This window comes from Poecilia reticulata, linkage group LG7 (genome assembly GCF_000633615.1).
Source record: "Poecilia reticulata strain Guanapo linkage group LG7, Guppy_female_1.0+MT, whole genome shotgun sequence".
NCBI classification, from domain to species: domain Eukaryota; kingdom Metazoa; phylum Chordata; class Actinopteri; order Cyprinodontiformes; family Poeciliidae; genus Poecilia; species Poecilia reticulata.
In genome coordinates, this window is record NC_024337.1 from 8,400,271 (window position 1) to 8,422,274 (window position 22,004).

Below are 22,004 nucleotides of genomic sequence, written 5' to 3' on the forward strand. Positions count from 1 at the left end.
GGATGGATGGATGGATGGATGGATGGATGGATGGATGGATGGATGGATGGATGGATGGATGGATGGATGGATGGATGGATGGATGGATGGATGGAATTCATGTGATATTTCTGACAGAAACTTCAGAGTACAAATAAAATCAAACACTATCTCACCAAAACTAGCAAGATTTTGAGAGCAACTAGATAGCACTCCCTGATACTGACTTAATTTAGTTTAATTCATTATAAATAGATTTATTTTTATGATTACTAGCTTTTTTGAAAACACTGTCTTTGTAATGCTTTAAAAGCTGCAGCTGTTTTCATTTATTCTGCTCAATAAAAGGCTAATATGAAATATGGTGGTGTAATGGTTATCTTCCTGGCCTCACCTGTTCTTCTTATGCCTGGACAGCCCTTCGGTGTGGATGACAGGACATGGCGGAGGTGGGAAGTTCGGCGGCTTCACCACCCTCCTGCTCCTCAGGTTGAAACTGCTGTTGTTGTGAGGGGATGCGCTGTCCCAGCACGACTTCGTGTTGTTGCTGGTCCMGCGGTACTGGAATGTGCGCTGGGGTTTGGGAGGGGGCAGCGCGTCGCTTGCGTTGCTCCTGCTGTTCTCCCACAGCAGCCTGTCTCCCTCCAGCTTCCTCCAGAAACCCCGAGACGTGTAGAAGTTTCCAGCAGGCATGTTGTCGTCCTGATCACCAGCTGAAGGAGGTAGAGGCTTGGAGGCAATTAAGATGTCAGGAAGGCGATCCAGTTTGGGGTTGCCGTTGGCTGAAGGAAGGGTGTCTGTGTTAAATTTGGAAGTTACAAAAGTTTTTGCTGTGCTGTGTTTTCCAGGAGATGGGTTTGAAAATGAAGTGGAGGATTTCTTGAACAGTTCTGACTTTCGAGCAGCCACGCTGTGGACGTCATGAGCTGGAGATTCCCTGAAGTCTAACTCTGTACTTTTTGCTCTTGACCGGCTATCTCTTGCATGAATTCCRACTTCCAAGCATTCACTGGAATATCCATTCCCCAGAAGGTCACTGGACAGCGTTCTGGACACAACAGGAGGGTGTACTTTGACTCCTCTATCTCTGCTGCTGCTCTGTTGGGTCCTACTCTCCCACTGGGAGATCTTCTCCTTAATGTTGACCCGCTGCCCTGCCGGCCGGCCCTGCCGAATGRTGCTGGCCTCATCCATCCCCCGCCTGCCCTGCTCCATGGTCAGAGCCAGCATRGTGAGACGGGGTGAACCGGCTCACCTCCACTGCTCCATCAGTAAACACAGGAAAGGCCTTTCTAACAAACCGGAGAGCAAAAATCCACTTGATCAGGTGTTTGGTCCAAGTTATCAGCCAACAGACTTARAGCTGCTTCCTTCTATGTGTCTTCTTGAACCAACCAAGAGTCATTTCTCACGTCTCATTTTGTAAACAATCTAAAAAGAAGCAAAGACAAAAAAATTGCCTTTAAAAACATAATCCCAGCCACCACACTGCAAGGTCACAGGGGTCAAAAGGCAACACCAGGATAGTTTACAAAAAGGTGGAGTGAGGAACAGAATGAAAAGACGGGCAGCAAAAAAATAAATACATTTAGAGAAGAATGAGAGACGGTGACAGGGAACTAGATTACCACAGCGCTCTGCAGCTGGTTTGTGGCTTGAGCTATCCAGGCTTTCAGCCGGAGGGGAATTCTGTGTCGCTGTCATCAGAAACCTCACTGCCGCCTAAATATGAAATGCCAGTGATATAACAAAGTGCTGCATCTGATTTAATGCAACAACAAAGCTGCCTTTCACAGGAATGGAAAGTATGGGCTCCAGWCAGAGCCAATGAGAGACGCAGTACGATCAAAAGGAGTCCAGAATTATGAATTTCACTACAAGCTTCTTACCACAACTCCAGCTTTCAGGCAGTCAGGAAATYCTACTTCATTCTCACAAGTTTATGGCATAAATGTGGCTCCCTTCTAACTTATGAGTTTGTGATGTGTTCTTGTCATATAAAAAGTTCTTACATTTTTAATACATTTTGAGTTTTAATCTGAGAGATGTAAGAATCTAATTTAAAAGAAATCATATCTTCATTCAATTTATTGAAGATGCAGGAGGGTGAGCGAGAGCAAGGCTTTAAGGAAATAAGAAGACAGCGGAGTGCAGGAACCATGGGCTAATATAACATAAAGAGTTTAAACAAAAAAGGTTAACATTATTTTGAAATAATATTAAAACCCTGTTTCACAAGTAGCGTGAAGTCAGCTCTGCTAAAATAAGAGTTCTGATGAGGTCAATTTGTCAGATTAAAAGTAACTTTTAACACAAACCTTTATACTAAAGGCAGATATTACACAGTTCTGTATTATTTTCATTGGTTTGATGCAATATTCTGTAAGTGGAAAATCATCATAATTAACCGAAATAAAGCATTTCAAAGATTCATCTGTGTGTAAATAATATATATAATGTGTTTCTGTCGTGGTTATGTTCCTGCAATTAATGGACATTTCAAGAATATTCTAGTAGGTCTGTATGAGAAAGGTTAGAACATTATGAATACTGTATTATCTTTTATATTTGTATTAAAGACAAAGGATGATCATCAGCATAAAGGTTTTGGTTGGTGCATCAAAAAAACTCCTTGTTTGAAATTTTGTTTAAACTTATCTGCCTTCTGATTTGGAAATTTATAATTGCATTTTTGCCATCTTAAAAATTCAAATRAAAAATGTGCAGYTTTTTGTTTAGATTTTCCCTTGCATGAGTTTCTGTCAAACACACATTCCTTTCTGCACATGCACAGACAGGCACGTCTCTGGCAGATATTTTTCAAAGGGTGATGATGTAACCTGGTTTACAACTACAACTTCTGGTGTTTTTTTTTTTTTTACTTTTAACTTACAACCTCACTCATAGTAATCTGAGCCCAGAGAAGACAATATTAAGGTTTAAGCATTAAGTAAAAGGCAAACATCACCAGCTGGTGTCAGCTGGTGATGGAAAGCATTTCACCCACATTTAATGGATGATGAAACTCAGACATAATATAAATATTTGGAACTAAATGAACTCCCTTCTCTGTCTGTAGCACATGAAACRATAATGACTGGCTGCAGACATTAAGTTGTTTATCTCAGGATCCACTTTGACTCTTATTCAGCATTAATCGCTATATACTTCTACACCTAGGCTCCTCTCACTGCATGGAAGCTAACTATTAGGACACGTTGCACATGAGGAAGCTGGAAGAACCGAAGAACCTGAAAAAAGGGAAAGATATGCTCACAATCACAATAACTATGAGCTGAATTCCTGCAGAGTAGCACAACACCAGGGCCAGGAAAATATAGATTTAAATAGGGACGGCCTAAAATTTATGCTTTTGTTTAGTTTGACCTAAATTAAATGTATGCACTGGAATGTCGCCCTAAAACTGCCAGATCTCGAGATGACAATGCATCCCCAAACTGACCCACTTCTGCAACATTTGTCTGGACTACACAGGAAGGCATGAGCTGGGTTTCCCGAGCGGCAGGAAGAAGGATCAGCAGCATGTCTGTAATTACGGTGCAGAGAGATCTTTGGAATATTTATGATCACACCATGTGATGGCAATCAAGCCGTACCTCTGAAAGACACTAAATCCTGAAATGCACAGGCTGCATGACAGTTACCATAGCACCGTATTGGCAAATAAGCATGAGCCGGTATGAGACTGTCATGGTACGACRCCCAAAGTAAAACAGATAAATCTGTGAAGTAAACACACTTTCATAGAAATCACAAAAAAACATAAAACACAAATGTATGTACATAAATAATGTATTGAGTATGTCAGTTATAGATAGAAAATATAAAACAAAAAGTCACTAATTATTATTTCTTCTGTTTTTAAGAGCGTATTGTAAAGCGTGTTGCAGAAGTCTAAGAAGCTGATAAAAGTTGGTTTATTGGATAKGTAGCCTGCAGTCCGCTGCCACTCACAGCTTTAAAATGTCACCTCAGTGTTGGGGGCGTTCCCGTTTTTTACAGCAGAAATTATTTCCAAACTAACAAATTAGTCTTTGTTGTAAACCAGGAGAAGTGTAAAGCACATTTCTCAGCTAGTTGGTCAGCAATCCACAGCAATTAGTGAGGGAGGGGCAGAACTGTTATACTCCATGCTCCACTTCAAGCTGCACCAGGTAACTTTTATAACTTTTTTTTTTTTTTTTTACATATTTGTGGAAACTGTCAAGAAAGTTTAGTATGAGACAAATCTGTGAAAATCAAATATTGAGCTCTTTTGGCTTCTCCCAGTGTTAACTAGAAACAACCAATCAGAGACAGGACAAGGGCTGTCAATCAAGCCCATGTGCATACGGTTATCAGCAGAGCTGATAACCGTATGCACATTTCTTTCTTTGGCACATTTACCATGCCGTTCACAAAATTGATTGACAGCGCTAAACCCCGCCTCCTGGCTCTGACTGGTTGTTTTTGACTGGAAGCGGTGCATTTCTTCAGTAGCAGCTCAGGGAGGAGCAGGAGGATATCGAGCTTTTCACAGATTATCTGTGTCGTATTATTCTGTGATGACATTAACAAATATGTGGATTTTTTTTGTCACATTACATACTGTGGCACCTCTGTGAAAGAACTTTAAATGTCTTGCAGTTTTAAAACCATACCTTTTTAAAACCTCTGTAAACCAGTATATATTTCTGTCAGAACCAGGTTAGACAGAAAACAGACGCATCGCAAAGTACCCTGTCATCACTTACAGCAACTAAATTAAACCTAATTGTACCTTCAGAATCCACCCCAACACGCCCTCTTCAAGATGGCAGCATGACAGGACATGTTGTAGGTGAGTTGTTGCAAGAACCCTAGCTTACCATCAATGGTGACAGTTAATGCTGTAATACAGGAAAACTGCTGGTTTGCTACAAGCCAGGATAAAAGAGTGAACCAAGCAAGAGTCTTTAAATTATTGATCAAACAGCAGAAAGCTTTACATTCATTTGGTGGACTCCACTAGAAACCTTCATAGCATGACAGTTATATCATTTAGAATACAAAAATAATAGGGGGTCATTCATTGACTTAGTTTTTCCTTCACTTGCATACGATTTAAATAAATAAATAATGGCTCAATAATACACACTTCCTATTTTATCAAGCAAATAAATATTATTATGGTTTTTTAAAAAACACCCCATGGGCAGAAAGAGAAGTACAAAAATGTTTATACTAAAAATGCAGCTTAATTTCCCTGATATGGTTAAACAAGATTATTAAACGATGCAGAAATATGTTGGAAATAAGGTGGCAGTAGTTAATAACACAGTTAAAAATGCATTGTATTATTTTCACCATATGTGAGTGAGACATATTTTATAACAGTTAGCATAACGTTCATTTAGCAACTGAATTCAAATCGCTGTTTACCTGTCGTTAACTTAAACAAAGAGTCATAAAAGTTAAATGAAAGCCAAAATAACACATAAGCAATAATACTTCCTCTAAGAATGAGACTACGTACCATAGTGGTCAGCTCATAGTGGTCACTAAAATTYATATCCTCTACTCGTGTTGCTTCCTAAAAAATGATAAACATAAAATCCCCTCGGTCTCATCGTTCAGGCTGAGGAGGTGGCCACGTTGGAATTCAGACAGAGTTACTGGAAACTTCCACTGATCCGAACCAATCATATAAGGGATGATAAAAACGAGTCGTATGTTCAACTACCTGTAAACACCAACAACAGTTTCAAAGAAGCGGGACACACAGAAAGAAAAGCAGATAAACCAAATCACTTCTCGCCCAGCCTCTGGACAATAAATATTAAGTCAGACGGACAGGCACTACTTCCGGATATGCTTTTCAAAATAAAACCTGGAAGCCATCCAGAGCGACCAAAGGAGCAATGTTCATAGGGAGCTGAAACTTTTATTAAGCTAGTTCAATAACTTCCGGTTGTCACTCTTCGTGTTTCTGTGTAACTTGACAAAGTTTTGGACTGTGAGAAAGTTTTTTTTGTTGGAGTTTTTCAAGTGGGAAGACGTCACCGTATCCACTCCAGCAGCTGTCAACATGAATAAGTAGATCTTTTGACGTGTCCCGGGAAATTCAGGCACCAGACCCACATGTTAAAATATATAAATAAGCCTGTACTGTAGCCTGAGGCTGTAGTTAAGAACAGTCTCCCAAAATGTAGATAGTTACATTTTGTTATTTATATATACATTAAATATTGAAATGTCAAACTCATAATATGAATTTATATTAGTATGTTTTACCTATATTAGTATTTCATTATGGAATTCCTGTCAAGAATCAAGATGATGTATAATAAATCAAGACGACAAACAACTTCATAAAATGTGCATGACCATTTACAACAACTAAGTTCCTCTTCTTTATGCTGACACAACAAAATCGAGATAGACCTAAACTTTGAACAACATAAAAATGCGTATAAGTTTTCACAGGCAGCACAATTCAATAAATCATTAAACATGTAATTGCTTATTTACAATGCTATTTCAGAGTTCTTTGTAGAAAGAAATTATGAATTTATTTATTCAACTGTTTCTTTTTTCATGGACCGAAAYATTTATCAGTTTATTTCTCATTTTAATTTGGTATTCTTCATTATATTGTGTATATACTCAGTTTTACATGCTCATTAAAATCCTTCAGACCTCACATATTGCTGTTGTAACGCTGCTTCAAGCTAAGTAACTGTATGATGACTAAATCAATGCAAGTTTATGCAAGTAACAAAAAAAGAAAAGAGAGTTAGTTGTTATTTGTAATGTTTTATTTCCATTGGCTGTTGTGCATAATGTTTCTCCCTCTGAAATAGTGAAATCCATTTATTCAAACCGTTCTGTCTCAGAAAGATCCAACAGTAGTTCATCAGAAGTGTCTGTTTCTTTAAATGTTGTAAATGGTTTCTTTTGTCAAAGTCCTCCTGTAAAAAACTTTAGCATAATCMTATCTACGAAAATTTCAGGTGAGCTTTGATAAAAGGCTTGCGTGTTTCCTCTGTGTTCACTCCACCTTCAGGCCCTCCTTAATGAGGTTGAGCTCATAGCCCAGCGTCTCAAAGCGGTAGGCCACGCGGATCTGAGCCACGTTGGTTTTACGGATGTCGTTGCCCTCTGGGCCTTCTTTCTGGTAATCTGAACCCAAGAAGTGAATCTTTTCCTGAAACCAAAGCCCAGGTATGAAAAGCAGATCTACTCGAAACAAGCCTGGTTGGTGCCAGGTGAATACAAAGGTGTTTTTCATTTAAAGCAGTGTCATAATGTTAGTTACCTCATGAGACAAGCCACTCTGCAGCACACTGTTCCTGGCAATCTCACACATGTCACAAGTGCTTAGCTTGAACACCTGAGCTGCAATGGCATACTCTTCCATTAGGGGTTCCTGTGAACATAAAAACTAAGTTAAAAAAGGGTTTATACATTTGTTCTGTTTCTTTTATGTGCAGTGTTTTTCACTCATACTTTTGTTGGACAAGGCAATTCATAAAGATGTCAGTGAAACATTGAACACAAAGCCCAACTTCTGACCTTAAAACAACTACAATCCTATAGTTGTTTTCTATTMTATTATATTATATGGATTATATATCCATATAATAGCCTTTGTGAACAGCACTTAGTATGTGACTGTTATGTGCATCATTGTGGCCCTAAGCGCCGCAGACCTTGGTGTAGTGGAACTGCATGGGGTCGTCAGTGGACAGAGACACCATCAAGCCCTTCTGGTGAAACTCCAGCAGTGGGTTCTTGGCATACTCCAGGAACAGGCTGTTGTTGCTAAGAGGGGACATGGCGATTGGGATCTGGGTCAAGAAGTACAAGTACTGGAGAACTGGACTCTGTTTGGAAAAACATTGACAGGTACAAATCATGAGTTTCCGAGGTTAGATATCATTTGTCAAGGCCTGTCACTGTCACTAGCAAAAAATTGTTAAAAACCAGCAATACAATCGACAGTACTAACACTTTACAAGCAGAGTAATTAGCAATTAGCATACTTTAGTATTTAGTTTTTAGGTTAAAAATGACAGAAATTTGCTTTGGGACTGGCCCCACCCAATACATGCAGTATATTTCTTTAACAATATTTAATAAAAAAAATCTGATTGATTTAGCATAAATAGTCAAATATATTTTCTCAGAAAATTTTTCAAGATGTACCAGAGCTTTTAGGAACTGAATTACTTTGAATATTACCAAAGTGTAAAGGACAATTTCATCAAAAACAAAACATTTGCATTTATAATTAAAGCAAAATAATGGAATCAGATTAACATTGAGTCTCTAACACCTGTAACAGGAAGTMATTTTATTTTGAAGTSCCTTTGCAATACAAAAGGTGAACTRTGCAAGAATAATGCTACATATGTTTTGTAATCCCATATCAAAGTTGAGATYGTTCTAGACGTAGAACTAGAACGATCARAAAATAGTGATCGTTCTARTTGTAAGTCAAAAAATAGTGAACATAAGTTGTTTTGGTGCTGGCAGCTATTGCCAAGGCAAGTTGATCATATATTTAACACTAAAGGTACATCTTCATCATATCTTCAGCACACCCAGAAAGGAAGTCCAATCCTTTCTGGGTGTGCTGGGATGTGAGACTGTGGCGCCTTCCACGATTGGTGGACCAGTTTACAGCTGAAACGCCACTGAAGCCTCGCGGGGCTGTCGGGGTTTCCTATCAAGCTGCGCCGCCTCTACATCTGGACACACGCAGAAACTGATATTTAACGTAGATAGKTCTCACTATAGAGAGACTGATATGATTAGATTTTATTGATTTCATTACAATTCAATCTTACTGCATTTTTTTGGTTACTTAATCATTTGGTTTTACTAGTATCATTATATTTTACTTAAACAGAATTTTAAACATTTAATAATGTAATATAATTAGATTTTGCTTGTACTGCCTGTAATGCTAATTTACTTCATTGGTTTGCAAATTCAAAATGTGCTCATTCTATACTCTGTGCCCTTAACATTTTTTCTTTTCAGTTAACTGTTAACTTTGCAACTTTTCATAGCGTATTAACTTCTTCACTATTATCTTAACATTTCATTGATTCATGACTTTTTAACTTCAGAAGTAGTATCTTAACRTTCCTTTGTCTGGATTGTCYATTTTAAGTACTATCTCACATTTCTTCATTACTTCATTCATTTTGGGTTTATTAAATCTTGCATATTATCTAACATTTTATTGATTTTGCATTTTAGTAACTTTTACTCATTTACATTTTATTCATATTAACCCAACACTTTATTCCTTTTTGCATTTTATTAAGTTTTGAAATATCATCCCAACATTTATTCAATTTACATTTTGGTTAACTCTAACAATTTAGTGAATATAATTTTTAATACTTTTTTACTTTAAAGACGAAAATTATATCCTCCTAACACTTCAACCATTTTATATTTTTATAAAATTTAACATTTATTCTTTTTAACTTGGATTACAAAAAAAAAAAATTCAGATTTTGCTCTTTTATAGTTCATTACCCTTCTATGGCATGGCGTTGACCTGAGGTAACAAAATATTTGGGTCCAGAAAGTGTCCGACTGTATGATTGATGTGTAATTACAGATGACGAAGCTCTGACAAAACTGCAAAAAATATTTTCTTCCACCACAAAAAAATAAAAACAACAAAAACGCAGTCATGCCATGGTGGGTTGACTTATGTTCCTCCAAATTTAACACTCTAACATCCTTTAACCATTTTCTTTCTTTACGTATTCTTCATTAGATTGTAAAGGGGACATTGTGATTTTGATCCACCGCCTAAGAGGCTTTGGGGTGCCCTGTYCGTTTTTACCCCCAAAATTGACATGAAATGAAATTAAAATGAAATGACACGAATGAAAGACGACATCAATGACTGAAATGATGCTGTATGCCAACATCTGTAAAAGCATCTGTTTTCCGGAAGGGACAGTGTTTACTCTAGGGTTTGTCTTCCATTTTTTGGGCTCTTTTAGAGCCCAACAGGGGGAATGTTGAGACGCTTTACCAGGTCGAGAAAGAGTCACACGCTGTTAGACAAAGGCCCATAGTAAAGAGTTACATGTTTGATTCTGTTAGACACCAAGGTCCATTTCTCAGAGAAACAGAAACTTATAAGGCCACAGAGACATGATGTGATTTCAGGGAGTGTCTTCAGTCCATATAATCAGCTGCCCTCCTCCTCAGACGCTGCACAGACTTTTTTAGAAACTCTTCTCAAATGTGATGGTAAAAGCATCTCCTTTCAGTGCTGAAAGTGAATAAAATAAGTAAAGTCTGAATGCTTTTCTTGTCTGATTTTATGCTCCGAGTGTCAACACAAATTATGATTCATCGATCGAGATTTCCATTCCCAACACTATCTATCTTACCCAACCGTTCCTTCAGTGATGTCTGACGAGGTGAATTAAGTTGTGTTCATAAATAGCATCATTAAATAGTCTCTTCCTTTCACACCTTCCTGACAAAAGGTTGRCAGAAGAGATGGCACTTATTGAAAAAATGTTTCCTGACTGACCTTTTTGAGGTTAAGACCATGAGAGATGTTGTCAGCAGTCATAAAGGCTGCCAGTAAGTGGGTGACGGCTCCAGCCTCACCACAGTGAGGCCTGAATGTGAAYGTGTTCAATCCTCTCTGTCTAAAGAGCAAGAAGGAGGCAAGTAAACAGAAAAACATCCCCAAAAATACAGCAAACATGAGGTTTAGTTCTAAAGTCAGATGAATTGTGCTTGGAAGCAAAGTTACTGACCTACGCAGCTGGTTAAGAACAGCAATGTTGGCATACATGTAGTAGATATAATAAGTGTAGGAGGGGTTCTTGACGATGTCCCACTCTTCTGGTTTTGGACTTTTTGTGGAGAACATGTGGCCACTGTGTTTGGACTCATCGTCCACACTGTCAAATCCTGTCACCTGCACAACAAGAGGAAAACAGCTTACCTTCAATACAATACTAACGTTTCATTTTAGGGCAAACTTTATCTCATTATTTAGAGTGTTTTCAAAATAATTATTTCCTAAGATCTGTCTTAATATTTAGATTTTCATCTTGACTCACGTGCTTAAGGAAGATGCTGAGCTCTGGATTGGAYTGTGGATCAATGGTGGCCTGAAACACGGGAAGGAAAATGTTCTCCAACATTTTGCCAAAGTGTGCTACAAAGTTCCTGCTTCTGAAGATGTCACTGAGGTTGAAACAACAGAAAAAGAACATTATTTACCCTTCTGGACCACTATCAGCATTACAGATGTTTATTACATACAAAATAGGTTCAGGGTTTTAGATAACTTTAAACATATCCAAAACAGGAAAATTGTACGTTAAAAATGCTACAGAGGCAGCCATTCTACAAAATKATGAAAACTTACTAGATTCTGGGGACTTGAATCATCCATTTGAGGTTGGGGGAGAAGACTCTGTGCTTTACAAACCAACTGGAGAGTTTACCCCACTCATTGGGATTACAACCATAGATAGACAGACGGGGCTCAGCATACTGGTACTTGGCTTCCTCCAGRTCACTGGCTACTTCCTGTAGTCAGAACAAGGTCAGATAAAGCTCAACATCTTTCAAGACTATATGCATCATAATGAATTGACACTTTAATTTAGTTCTTGAAATTTCACATAGTTATTCTTTTACATGTGTATGTAACAAYAATGCCACTTTTCAGGCTTCGGATTTCACTGTCAAAATCCTAATTCTGCTTAAACAGAATTACAGCAGCTTGATAAAACAACTGTTTTATGCAGATACTCCTTTTAGGCCTCATTTGACACCTTCGGCTAACTAAACCAAAAGGACCACATCCTAAAAAGAGAATCTCTAAATGGTTTCAATACTTAATTCAGACTGGTAACTAATACAATCAAAAAATGCTGTCGATAAACACTGTTGGAACTTAAATGCCATCAGCTTAAATTGCTAACAAGTGCTAACTTTAGCATGTTTGGTAAGATAACCTAACTCTGACTACTCTCTTAGCAGCACTATGAAAACTGTCATAAGCTAAAATTGCACTAATCCCTAAAAACTTACTAACGAAACATTAACAGCTAACAGAAATTACTAATTTAATCCATTAGACCTAATTTTGGTAAAATGCTAGTTTTTAATGCTATCAATTTATGCTATCAATAACATAACATGATAAGCTACAATGGTCAAATGAAAACTTAGTTATGTTTGCATTTACAACTATAGGATATTTTCTGAGAGCTTCCTTTACACTTTTGTCCTGTAAAAATCAATATAAATGCATTTTTAAACAGTACTCATTGCATTCCAGAATTAAGTTTGTACGAGCAGACCTTAATAATAGTGGCAAAATATTCCCCACTGAGGTGATTTTCGGTCTTCAGGTAGAGGTCCCGCAGCTCGCTGGCTCCTACAGGGTTGTACTTAGCATTGAACTTATCGAAACGTTGGAATGTTTGTCTTCCCTTCAGAAAAACAATTCATAAACACATTTCAGAATTTTTTTTCTAACAGTCTGTAGATGTTGAATATTTTTCATATATTAAGTACGCACTCATTCATGTTTGGCTTAAACGGTATATTTTAACATCCAATTGAGCATATTCAGGAGCTTACAGCGTGCACGTCCAAAGAGTCCACGGTGAGATCGTATGGATGCAGGTTGAGGGACTCAAACAGTTCCCTCATGGTGACCTCCCTCCCTTTAAGGTTGTGCACCACCCGGTCAGCATCCACACGGTAAGACCTTTTGATGAAGCGCAGCAGATGCTTCTGGTTCATGCAGGCAGCAGCATGGATGTGGGTGTCCACCTGAAACGCCACGGCAATAATAGATTATAACTGTTTCGCTTGGTGTGATGCCTGAATGTGGTCACTAGAGGGAGCCACAGCAGAGGGACAGTTTGAGTAACAGCTTTCCTCATGTTTTCAATATTATCCCTTTTAACTGTTTTTTTTATAACTTACAGGTAATTTTATGTTTAATTAATTATTATGCGTTATGTTTTGTGTTAGTCTATAATCATTCAGTCTGTGTTTTCAGAAATTGTTGCAGTACCTTCCTGCAGTTGTAGAAATCCCTGTGGGGGTTCATCTTCAGCTCCTTCATCTCCTCCATCTCATTCAACATCTCATGCACATTGAACTTGGACATGAGGAACTTCAGACGCCTGTGAGTGTAAGTCTTTCTGCAAAATAAATACAAGCTTGTAGAAAACTCCAAGAAATTAAACTCTATTTATGGGCGATACAGCAAAGAGTTTTTGTAAATGGTGAGTAGACGTAAATCYGACTATCTTCTGATCAAAAGATTTACTTAAGAACAAATCTGAATAAAAACACATCAGGTAGAACATCACTGAGGTAGGGTTTTTAGGATGTTGACATTTATCCTCCTTCTTAAACTGCATTGTTTAATTGGACAGCATTTGGTGTCTTGCACTGTCAGTCACTTCTAGTTCAAGAGAAATTATAGTTTTCATAATGTTTAGAGAGTGAAAGTTAAGTAGACATTTCAGCACAGACTCACGTCGGGCCCTGAGCAATCAGCGCAATGAGGAAGTTCATGTCATCAATGAAGGTGTTGTAGTCTGGATGAAGCAGGTCCTTGGGCTGATGCTTGTCAGCAGCTGCAGCGTCGTTGTACACATAYATGAGGCCGTCCTTCATACGAGCCACATAGCCAAGATTCTCTGGCAGGTCTGAGGTGCCCAAAGGGTCCTCCCCATGTTTTGGTGGAGCATTGAAGACTGAGGATTCAACAATTTAGTAGAAAGAAAAGCCATTAAGTCAAAGAATAAATCTTGTTTTGTGGAAGATGCTTGTCTGTTTTTTTTTTTCTTTTTTAAGGTTTTATTGGCCTTTATTTGATAGTTAATTGACAGGAAAGTTGGTAATGAAAGATGGGAAAAGACATGCAGCAAAGGTCGCCAGGCCGGGAATCAAACCTGCGATGGCCGAGTCGAGGACTAAGGCCTCCATACATGGATTGTGCTTAAGCCCTGCGCCACCACAGCACACCCTGCTTGTCTGTTTTTGATCAAATCACGATGCTAGTCTTTCTGTCTTCTCACCTGGCTGCACCTCATCTTCAACTTTGAACGTGTTTCCCTCTATCTGACGCAGGAACTGGGAGGCTGTTCTGGGAAAGTGCTGATAGGCTAGCCTCATGTATTTCTCCCTGATGGTTAAAGCACGGTACAGACCCTTACAAGACAACTCAAAGTCATCCATGGTCACCTGCTCAGATGAGAAAAAACAGACAAAATATACAGTACATGTTTATAAAAACATTTTTTAGAGTTGACCTCATCTGAAAGGCCAACTGAACTATTTTATGACTAAAAATATAGAACGTCTGAGGTCTGACATATCCAGTTAGCCCAGTTTTTCAAAGGAGAGTAAATACTTTCAGTTTTGTTGGCTGGTATTATCTTGAATAAATTGGATTTATGTATGTAAGRATCAGAAAAATTTACTTTGTTGAGCTGTACGTCATGTTATAATGTTATTTCCTCATCGAAAACATACTGATAGAGTTGCCCTGATTCTTTCATGAATGTTTGAGAAATCCTATAATTTCCATGGCAACCATACAGCTGTGCAAAATGCCTGGGTGGMCCTAGCCCCGCCTTTGTGGATAAAGCTCCTCTTCAGAGCTGCAGTTTCCAATGCCTCACAGAGCTYCCCTTCCCCATTCAGCTCCTTCAGACTAGCTAACAGCAATTAGCTCSACCTGCTGAGTTAATTATAGGAGCTATTCCTCAGAGCAACACTTGTAAAAATTTTATTAAAGGGTTAATAGAGGAGCCATGTCATGATGACTTTCTGAAAGCGAAGCTTCAGAAAGAGCAGGAGTTTTTAAAGAGACAGCAGCCCAAAATGCTTTAAATTACAAAGTCAAATTTCTTTTAAGTCATGTTTGATATGTACAGCATTTTTATAACAACTGAAGGTAACATAGTTACTTGACTGTATTATAAAATGGTGCTATGTACCTGGAAAATACATAATATTGCCCCTTTAAAAAAGTGTAGCAAGATGTAAAAAAATCTATCAAATTTCACATAATGTTTTCTATTTAAAATGGTAACTAGACTGAACTTTTCCAGTCACACTGACCAGTCAAAGCCACATTCACACACATTTGTACACCAGTGCACAGATCAGTGTGCGACATGTGACAGGGGTAAGGTGGAATCAAACCTACAACTACACACCCTACAAAATGTCTGTCTGTATGTAGAATTTGTGTTGTTATTAGAGTGGGTGGGTTCATGCTAACTGTATGTCTGCAGTTGAAGCAGACATAACAAGCCAGCTCATCTACAGCGTTCCTTTCCGGAACTGGAGATACCAAACTCATGTCCCTGAAACCTGAGCTCCGATCCGGCCCTGGCCTCTGGTGATGGCCGCTCATTCACTGAAACATGCAGTCAGTGAAATTTAATATCAGGGAAGTGAAAACAACACCTGTGATCAACATACTGCCAATTTTAAGTTTGCCATATATTTTATCACTYCTCTGTAATAAAAATACTCATCAGACCAGTTATTCAGCAACAGACTATTAATATCTCTTCATTACAACGACATCCTGACAAAAGTTCAGACTTGAAGAATTTAGGGAGTATACTGTGTCAAAAAGCTTGGGGGGTTCAAGGCTTGATGAGGCCCTGGGCAGAATTAGATGGGGGGGCTACTTCCTGTTAAACCTACCATGATTTAGTACATATTTGGTAAAGTCCAAATCTGTACTAAATCACGGTGCCTTCGAGGCCTTTGACCTCAAAGGCATCAAGTTTTTTTTTTTTTACTCTTACCAGATTTGGATTTATTTTCAGATTTGAATTTAACATTTGTCTTCTAACTAATATTAGTAGTAATATTTATATTTTGGAAGCTGACCCTGTGGAGGAAGCTAAAGATTAGAATGATGGTAACATCGGCATTCCAACCTCATTTGTAATACTTTGAAAGTAAATAAATACTTTTCTCCTTCCCCACTTTCATTAAAATAAACGTATGCCACCATAAGTCACTAGTTTAGGCTTATGTCGTGTAGTTGAGCTTCGAGTCTTCCAGCTCGTTCCAGGAAGTAGACTGTACCCCAGAAGCGTAGTCACCAATGATGGCCACTCTCTGGAAGTCRGGGACCTCCAGATAGGTGGGGATGTCCACCAMCACCGGGGCAGCAACTGCCTGGGGGGAACGGCTGCTCTGAAGCCTTTTGCTGTTAGCCAGAGACAAACATTACAAACACTTCAGCAAGCTCACTCTTACACTTTGAACTATGTGAGCTAACCCTGAATTTAAAAATCTTAATTTTTTTTWATTTTATTTTGCGGCGTGCTCCGTCTCACCGTTTCTCTGCATTATCATCAGCATGCAGGTGGTGTGCCATCTCCTGGTGAAGGATGGGACAGTCTTCAGCCACATCAAACAGYGAGATTTCATCTCGCACCTGTTCATCTTTAGTCTCTGATGCAAAGACCTTCTCAGCAAAGGCCCTCATGTTGTCATCAGTCTCTGCCGGGCGTGACAAAMGTTTTTACTAACTCAAATGTATCGTCCATGACCCCATGCAGGACTGGACAGCTCTGCTCAAACCGCATTCAGGACCAACTTCTAATCTAGTCTGCAGAAACATGACAGTCATATACATGATGGTCACATGTAAAGCTTATTTAAACTGATGCATACAGACTTCATAACATGCGTTGAATAGATATGACCAAAGACTAACTCAAACACTACAAATCTGCATCTCTGACAACAGATCTATATGAATATCTTCATCACACAAGTCCAGACTTGTGTGTTTAACCCTCTTTTGCAAGTATCTTTGCTTTCAAGGTGTCAGACTTTCTTGTAACCATAGCAGTCAAACCAATCGTTTTCCAGAGTTGAAAGTTGAAAGTTTGGGAAACCAAGAAGGCCTGACTCCTTGCAAGGACTAGATAAGAAAACAAGGGGCAGTTCTGGAAGTGAGTCTGATTGATAGATGATATTAGAAAGAAGGGCGAGTGTCTGGTTGTTACATGCTCCTACTTTACAGCCAACAAAGTCTAAAACAACACTACAAATCCAACATGGAGCTGAAAATGATGCTTGGCTTTTCAGCTTCCATACTTACTCTGTTGAACTGATTGTACCGTTCAGGAAAGTTGCGTCAAACAGGATAAAAATCACAAAAAGAGAGGGTTAGAAATGCATCAGTTAGAAATGTTATAATCATGTAAACAACCWCATATTAAAATTAAAGAATCATAGATGTTCTACAACAGTCAGAAATGATGGGAACCTGGAGGTTAGGTGATGGTTTAGGAGTGTRAGGATGATCATGAAAACGRCTTCATGAAGTCAACAGCTTCTTCATGAGTTAATCCGTGAATTCATAGAGATGGTAAMTGCATTTTCACAACACATGCAAAAGATTTCTGATTTCCCAGCAGAGCAACTTTGAGTCAAATTATTACAAAGTTTATTTGATAGGGACAGACACAGACACACATCGACATAGACAAACTGAATAAAACAGTTTGAACTGAATAAAACAGCAGTCCCATGTTTGCATCATGGTGCAATAGCAACAGCTAATTCGCAGCACAACATAATATATACAAACAGAAAAATGCAAAACATCAAAAATGGGTACAGTTTTGTTTTTSACATAACCAGAGTTTTGTTTGATTTTTGAACGTACTRAAACTGGTTACAGACTTTAAATGAACAGGAAGTGAGTCCAAACTGCAAATCCTCTCACGGATAAATAAGAACTGGGAAAAATATGCTGTAGATTTTACAGGCACTTACAGATGCTATAAGAACCATTTGTGTAAATCTTGTTCCATCTGTTTAGGTCAATAATTTGTGAATGARTTTGAGTTTATTGTGCGAATGTCCAAAAAGCAGTTCATTCTGAAAACTTTGTGCTGTTTCCACATTCAGTTCATCTATCATAAATATGACCTCTTCTGTTCAAAGCTTTCATTCGTTTTTTATAAAATAAACTTTTTCAAAGTGAATTTTTACTAAACAGAAAATGAGTGGGGGGAGCTCTGTGTTCTATGAAGAAGTAAAAATATAAATGTTAGTGAACCTTCAGTAGTTGTGGAATATTTCAATCACAATTCCAACCAATTGCATAAAGTGACTTTCATTTTTAGGTCTAACACTAAATAAAAATAATTAAGAATACATTTGTTTGGACTTTTWTTGTTTATTTTGAAGGTTTAAAAAAGTCTCCAGCTGTGCTTGAAAAGCTCTTTGTTTAGTGGAAACTAATCCAGCTGATGTAAGCTGCTGTAAGTATTTCAAATTTTGAATGAGAGATGATCAAATGAAGAGTAGAATAGAATAGAATTTATTACCATTATTTAAAAAAAAATAGAAAATAAATATAAGGTAAAATGGGCGCATAAAACGAGGAAGCTCTTAGCATGATGTTAGCATGACTGTAGCATGACTGTGGCTTGACCTTAGCGTGACRATAATGTTAGCATGATGTCAGCATSACATTATCCTGAATTGCTGTGCATCAAATGCCAAGTTCARTTTTGCAAAATGCTGCAGCAGGGTTTATTTTAGTGAACCTAACAGGTAACATTGCTGCCAGCCCCCATTCCACATGACCATGCCGCCCTGGTGGGGAGCCATATCTCCAATATCATGAGCTGGCTCTGGAAGAAAAGCTATTTCCTTCTGGCTGATTTGTGTTATTTGGTCATTCACCTTTGATTTGATTTGAGTTTTGATCCACAGCGTTGTAGAACTATCAGACCAAATCCCTTCTCCACCAACTACTGCTACATTACACTACACTACATGCCAGGTGCCTCATGCCTGGTAAAGGAAAGCCTATAATTAGCTCCCATCAGAGCTCTGGTTCAAAATAAACCTTCTTCATGCTGCAGATCTGATACAACCAAAGAAATCAGAAGAGGTTGGATGAGCCAAGATAAGAAGTATAAAACTACTCGATCCGCGCTCATCCCACATTAATCAGGGAATCTCAGCTGACAAGTCACGTCTATCATCATCCTGCTGCGCCTTCAGAGGTGATATTGAAGCAGTTACTATATTCTGCTTTATTATAGCTTTATCATATCCCCCTGACTGCTGCAACAATAAATGATAAGAACTCGCTACAAGTCAAGATCAATCTTTATTTTGAAATTAAGTGCATCAGAACCAAAGTGAACTGGCAGATAAAGTTGACAGCGAGGATGTGAATTTACTATGAAAAGCTAAAAGATGTGATGTGTTTACTGAAAAGGGGAGAGTATCCAAAGACTGCACTGATGAATAGAAAAAGTAATTGGTCAAAAATCTACTCTGGTCCTGATTGATCAAAACATCAAACATTTATTTTAAAATTACATCAGTAGACTGACCAGAATGAAAAATTATTTGTACAATGAGGCATTTTAATGACCAAAATTGAAATAATATAAAAGAAATAATACATTAAAATAATATAAAATAACATAGTGACAAATGACAAAATCAGGGAAAAGAAAACAATTCTCCAGATAAATTTCTTTCGATGTAAAACTTATGAAACTTTAACAAAACTTGTAGCTGTGTTTGGTGGAGTTTTGGTCAAAACACGTTTGTTCTTCATTGAGTGAAGTTATTCAAGTAAGAGTAGAGATACTTCTTAATGAAAATACTGAGTATGTGTAACTCAACTCTGTGCATTTCATGCTGATGTCTTTTCTCAAGTTTTCTAATGTTTCTTCATCTTGTGGGTGATTTTTTAAAATACAAAATAAAAAAAAGTTCAGCATGATGACCACATCTTTTGTGGAACACCTGAGAGAATGCAATGAAAAGCTTCAGTCCTCCAGTCATGACAGCCTGCGCTTGCTATGCCAACACTCACCTGGCACCTGGACTTTGGGCATGGCGGCGGCGTTGCAGGAGTCGCTTCCTGTGGAAAGGAGAGGGAGGTCAGTGCGCCGGAGTGAAGCCCCCTGCGTGGAGTCGCTCCGTTAAATTGAGTCTGCCTCACGTGTCCGTTCATGCGTGCTGCGCCCCGCATGAACGTGCCTTCATGTAAGAGATGGGGAGGGGGCTGATATGTGTCAACATCTATTTTAGGGTGTCTGTGCACCCAGGTTCACTRACAGGCATAATGTTTTCATAAAGTGATGAGTGTGCGTGGGTGTGTGTGTGTGTGTGGAAGTCCGTGTTACATAACATCCTAACAGCAGCAAGGGAGAGTAAAGCTGATTGGTTGGTGCTCAGCTGCTATTTAACGGAGGGTCATAAAACACCTGGGTGACCAATAAAAAGAGAAAGAATGAAGAATCCTGCTAAAGTTTCCAGGAGAAATTCAGAAAATATTGTCTCATTTTTTGTGACTGTTTAATTTTGATCTGAAAAATCAGTTTATTTTGGTTTATTTGGGTTATTCTGATTTTCCATCCATCTTTGGAAAATCAGAAGACCACAGCTCATCTGTGGGACTTGTTGCCTTCCTAAACCAGCAGCATTCTTTCTAGAATGAAGACATTCTTGAAATACTCTGTCTTGCCTCTTGAACTTCTCACATTTTATCAACAAACTTTAATGTGTGTTAGTGAATTTTGATTACCACACAGATGTGGAGGATGGAGAGTGATATTAGTTTTCATGTTTTTAATAATTAAAATCCGAAAAGTGAATGCATTTGTATTCTGTCTTTGTCTGCTGTCAAATAAAGTTCAGTGAAGCTAGCTGGCTTTGAGAGTCTGATCATTATTAAGCAGGATAAACCTGTGCGGATTTAATCCCAGACTAAATGGAGCTGTTATGTGAAGTATTTCTGGTTTAGTTTCCAGTACAAATTTCTTACAAGTAGCTTTTTAGCATGATGTAGGAGCTTACGTTAATAATTCTTTAATATTGATTTAAAAATGTTCTAAATAAAATTATTTAAAATGTCATAAACGAAATAATCAACCAGTGGAGCACAAACTTTTTCATCAACATTAAGGAATTATTTACTTAAAACAAGCTCATGTATCTTGCTGAAAAGCGAAGTTAGTTTTGTGTTATTTCAAGTGTACTAAGATATCTGCACTAGAAACTAGACCAGTAATACTTGGTAAAATTCAGTGGTWTTGTAGTGCAGAGTGTTGAAGAGCACTGGAAAACGAACAGCATCACATAAACCAAAGAACACAGCCAACGAGTTGGAGAAAGAAACAGATTATTCACTCTGTTATCTGATCATGAAGAAACCTCCAAACCTTCCCGAACAGAGGTGGTTGTCCATCTAAGCCAGTGGTCCCCACAGTGGGTCCTGGAGGGCCGTCATCCTGCATGTTTTAGTTCCCTCCCTGGTGGTGGTAACAACCTTTTCAGCAGGTCAATGTTCTTCTAATGAGCCATCATTGGATCCAGGTTTRTTAAACCAGGGAGAGAACTAAAACATGCAGGATGCCGGTCCTCCAGGACCGATTTTGGGCACCACTTGTCTAAACCGAAAGAAGCTGCCCTGGTAACTCTGAAAGAGCTGCACAATACCACGGCTCAGGTGGGCGACTAGGTCAAAAGGAAAACTGAAGGTGAAATAAAGCAATAAGAAGTTTTCTGTGCAATTTACTTTAAGACTGCAGTCTTGTCATATTAAACCATAGTTATGCAAAATAATGAATGTAGCAAAAAGTGAACAATGCAATTAATCACCCTGAACACACCATCTCCACTGCAGGGTGGTGGCAGCATCATGCTATTGGGTGTGTTTCTTCAACAGAGACAGGGAAGCTGGGTGGAGGTGATGGGAGCTGAACTCAGGTCAGTCTGGGAAGAAAACCTGCTGGATGCAGGAAAAGACAAATTAAAGCTTCAGCAACAGAAAACATAAACCCAGCACTCAAATCAAACCACAGGAGTTAGAAGAGCCTATTCAAAGTCCAGATGCAATTGCAACTGAAATCACAAGAGCTGATGTCAGTATTAAACTCCTGACTGAACTCAGGTTGTTTAGTAACAATGCATTAGTAAAACATTCAGTTTTT

General features: G+C 38.4%; 2 protein-coding genes across 6 annotated transcripts in view; both read right to left on the reverse strand.

Moving 5' to 3' along the window:
- LOC108165636 (uncharacterized) overlaps positions 1-5,807 on the reverse strand; it is an 11,601-nt gene extending 5,794 nt beyond the window's left edge. For both annotated transcript variants that reach the window (XM_017305829.1, XM_017305830.1), the window contains exons 1-2: positions 5,495-5,807; positions 374-1,410 (exon numbers count right to left, since the gene is read on the reverse strand). In XM_017305829.1, coding sequence (XP_017161318.1) covers positions 374-1,209 — 836 coding nt within the window. In that variant the 5' untranslated portion in view covers positions 1,210-1,410; positions 5,495-5,807. The remainder of the gene's footprint in view (positions 1-373; positions 1,411-5,494) is intronic.
- A 947-nt stretch (positions 5,808-6,754) lies between these two features.
- ampd1 (adenosine monophosphate deaminase 1 (isoform M)) lies at positions 6,755-20,056 on the reverse strand. 4 transcript variants are annotated; one of them, XM_008413162.2, is made up of 16 exons: positions 19,883-20,056; positions 17,132-17,140; positions 16,359-16,402; positions 16,105-16,228; positions 14,070-14,235; positions 13,526-13,745; positions 13,055-13,184; positions 12,613-12,807; positions 12,330-12,461; positions 11,387-11,550; positions 11,076-11,202; positions 10,767-10,930; positions 10,535-10,655; positions 7,671-7,844; positions 7,277-7,387; positions 6,755-7,165 (listed from the first exon to the last, which is right to left on the reverse strand). In XM_008413162.2, the coding sequence occupies exons 1-16, from the start codon at positions 20,039-20,041 to the stop codon at positions 7,010-7,012; spliced, it is 2,196 nt and encodes a 731-aa protein (XP_008411384.1). In that variant the 5' UTR covers positions 20,042-20,056; the 3' UTR covers positions 6,755-7,009. The 4 variants fall into 4 exon arrangements, with proteins under 4 accessions (XP_008411384.1, XP_008411386.1, XP_008411388.1 ...); XM_008413165.2 differs by having other exon boundaries at positions 7,010-7,165; positions 16,359-16,524; positions 19,883-19,985; XM_008413164.2 differs by lacking the exon at positions 17,132-17,140.
- Between the last annotated feature and the right edge of the window lie 1,948 nt (positions 20,057-22,004).